This window comes from Cebus imitator, unplaced genomic scaffold, assembly GCF_001604975.1.
Source record: "Cebus imitator isolate Cc_AM_T3 unplaced genomic scaffold, Cebus_imitator-1.0 Scaffold20, whole genome shotgun sequence".
NCBI lineage: Eukaryota > Metazoa > Chordata > Mammalia > Primates > Cebidae > Cebus > Cebus imitator.
Genome location: NW_016107335.1, coordinates 380,832 through 384,293, shown reverse-complemented (window position 1 = coordinate 384,293; position 3,462 = coordinate 380,832). Strand labels below are relative to the sequence as shown.

Here is a 3,462-nt window from a genome sequence, read left to right as displayed (position 1 = left end):
GTGGAAGGATTGCGTGCCCTGTGGTCGAGCTTTATGTGTGCCGCTCTCGTGGAATGCTTCAGCAGGGAATTTTTCGTATTGGTTTCAGTGATGGCCAGTTCTTGGGAATAAGTTATGGATATACTTCATTTTCTCTAGATTTTACCCCTTAGCCCTTCCAAATGGGTTGGTATGTTTTAGGAATACTAGAGTAGCTTGGAAAATTATTAGCTTTTTTTGCCTTTTAAGTTAATTATATTTATTTTTGTTTTTTCATTTTAATATTATTGCCTCAGGATCTATTTTTGACCTTTTAATATTTGCTCATGAAAAAGTAGAAAGCTGATGATGCTCACTTTGGGGAGAATAATTCACTTGTGAGTCTCTCAGTGTGCCTGAAGCTAAAGCACCCACAGGTGGGTGGTTTCACCCCTTTTACATGGCCTGAGCTAACTCATTCTGGAGATCACTGCCACTAAAAACAGGACGTGCCAGCAATCGCCCCTCTGCCCACTGTTTGTCAGTTGTGAACACAAAGGAGAGAACTTTCCACCCTCAGGCCTTGGCAGAGACTCCCAGAGCTGGGGGTGGGGGCGAGCTTTGGCTGGAATTTCCAATCTACCTCTTACTTGCAGTGTTGGATGGTTTTTTGCTGAAACAAATATGATAATTCCTGTGTTGTATGGGTTTTGCAAAGACCGTCAATTAATAGGAGTTTATGTATAAACTTTTTTTTTTTTTTTTTTTGAGACAGTCTCCCTTTGTCACTGAGGCTGGAGTGCAGTGGTGTGATCTCTGCTTGCTGCAACCTCCACCTCCCAGGTTCAGGCTTTTCTTCTGCCTCAACTTCTGACTAGCTGGGACTACAGGCACGCAGGAGCGTGCTGGCTAATTTTTGCATTTGTAGTAGAGATGGGGTTTTGCCACGTTGGCCAGGCTGGTCTTGAACTCCAGGCCTCAGGTGATCCATCTGCCTTGGCCTCCCAAAGTGCTGGGATTATAGGTGTGAGCCACTGCTTCTGGCCTAAACTCTCATTTTATATATAAGCCCTATAATTTAATTTGTTCTTTCTGACAGTCATATTTTGTAATCCTTTTTCAGAGATTAGGAAACCTGGGTTATAAATGTCTTACCCAAATTTTTACAAGTTTGGGCAAAGCTAACATTTAAACCTAGGGGTCAATTCCTGGATTTTATACTACATGTCCACTAGAAGGCACAAGAATACTTTTTTGCTCAATTCTGTATTTTTGTTAAACCACATGGTATATTGATATGAATGAAAGTTTAAAAATTGAGAATCAGTTTGATATTTTGCAGATGTTTATTTTAGTTCCTAACAAACATGAAATATGAAAAAATAAAACATTTGAAGATAAGTCTTTCTGTTAGAAATATAATTATATTAAATATAAAACAGTATTTCAGAAAGACTAATAAAATTATAGAAAATTTCTAGAACTCTTTTTTTTTTTGAGACGATGTCTTGCTCTGTTGCCCAGGCTGGAGTACAGTAGCATGATCTCTGCCTACTGCAACCTCTACCTCCCTGGTTCAAGCAATTCCCCTGCCTCAGCCTCTCGAGTAGCTGGGATTACAGGTGTGCACCACCACACCTGTAGTCTGGCTAATTTTTTTGTATTTTTAGTAGAGATGGGGTTTCACCATGTTGGCCAGGCTGGGCTCGAGCTTCTGACCTCAGGCATTCTGCCTGCCTTGGCCTCGCTGAGTGCCTGGTGTGAGCCACCACGCCTGGCTGAGAACTCTTAAAGGATGCAGATTTGCCCTCACACACAAGTTTGTTAAAACACATAATTTCTTCTCTGCAAGGTACTTTCTGTCTTGAATTATGCTGAAATTGTAAAAATGTTAGGAAGGCTTTAACATTTATTGCTTTAATAAAACATGCTTTGCTAATCTGAAATGGTTTTTTGTAAAAAATTATTTTTAGAGAAAGGGTCTTGCTCTGTTGCCCAAGCTGCAGTGCAGTGGCACAATCATGGCTTACTGCAGCTTCAAACTCCCAGGCTCAAGTAATTATCCCCCCTCAGCCTCCCGAGTAGTTGAGACTACAGGCATGCATCACCATGCCAGGCTAATGTTTTGTTTTTTGTAGAGATGGGGTGTCTACTCCGTTGCCCAGGCTGGTCTCAAACTCCTGGCCTCAAGTAGTCCTCCTGCCTCAGCTTCCCAAATAGCCGGGATTACAGCTGCAAGCCATCACTCCTCGTTGTAGTAGTTCTTAATCATATCAAAATATTGTTAAGAGCTTTCACTAATACAGAAAGTGTTTTATTTTTTAAAAGTCCTCATTTAAAAGTAATTTTGATTTAGATTATGTTTGCTTTCTAGGCATGCCGAGAATTTAGTAAGGAATCATGGAAAAGATAAAGGTTCAAGACGGAAGGTAAGGCAGTCTGACTGAGGATATATCGATTTTATGGTACATTCAGAGTAGCCATGATCTTAGTTTGGGCTTCCCCTGGAAAGCAGAGCCTGAGACAGGGCTCATTTGCTGATGGTTTATTTGAGTTGTGATCCCAGAAGGCACACTAGAGACTCACTTTAGGCAAGAAGATGCAAATAGATTGAAAGTTAAAAGGCGAATAAAGAGAATCTATCAAATTTATGAGAGGACTGGACTGGCTGTACTAATATCAGTTAAAATGGATTTTGAGACGGAAACTATTATTAGAGAGAGAGACAGTTCAGAATGACCAAATAGTTAGTTCAGCAAGGAGATATAACAATTGTAAATGAATATTTACCTAACAAGAGGGTCCCAAAACACAAGAAAAACTGACTTAATTGAAGGGAGAAATAGTTCACAATAAGAGTAACTTCTAGCGCCCTACTTCCAATATTGGACAATATTTTATGGTAACAAATTAGGTAATTTAGATGAAAGGACAAATTCCTAGAGACTGTCAATTACTAAAATTGCTTCAAGTAGCAATAGCCTGAATAGACCTATAGTAAGTCAAGAAATTGTGTTTGTGGTAAGAATCTCCCCACAAAGCAGCTGAGGCTCTGATGGCTTCTCTGGCAAAATCTTCCAAGCACATGTTATTAATAGACACTTGTTATTAATAGACACGTACTCCCTCTCCTTGTATAATTGTTTCCATATGCTAAGCCACCTTGTGGCACCTATTTGTGCAGGGGGAGAATTGTACCCTCTGCTGCTCTTTGCATATCAGCTTTCTCCACAGTCTTCATTACCTCCACCAGCTCCGTTAGTATCGTAAGAGCAGTCTTCATCATGATTACTTAGTAACTATAAAATAGTTCACTGTGGAGTTAGGATTATTATCAAATCATTTTCCTGTTTTTGTTTTGTTATTATAGACAATGTGGCAAGCGTATTTTGGCTTCTATGAATTATTTCTGGAGAATAATTTTTTTTTTTGATACCTGAAACCCATGATCTTGAGATAACCATATTTAACAATTTTGTACCATATATATATATATATATATAT

At 39.2% G+C, this 3,462-nt stretch overlaps 1 protein-coding gene across 4 annotated transcripts in view; it reads left to right on the top strand.

The window, feature by feature from the left end:
- Nucleotides 1-3,462, top strand: part of DYNC2I1 (dynein 2 intermediate chain 1) — a 96,778-nt gene that overhangs the window by 31,084 nt on the left and 62,232 nt on the right. For all 4 annotated transcript variants that reach the window (XM_017519287.2, XM_017519294.2, XM_017519306.2 and 1 more), the window contains exon 7: nt 2,333-2,387. In XM_017519287.2, the coding sequence (XP_017374776.1) occupies nt 2,333-2,387 (55 nt within the window). The remainder of the gene's footprint in view (nt 1-2,332; nt 2,388-3,462) is intronic.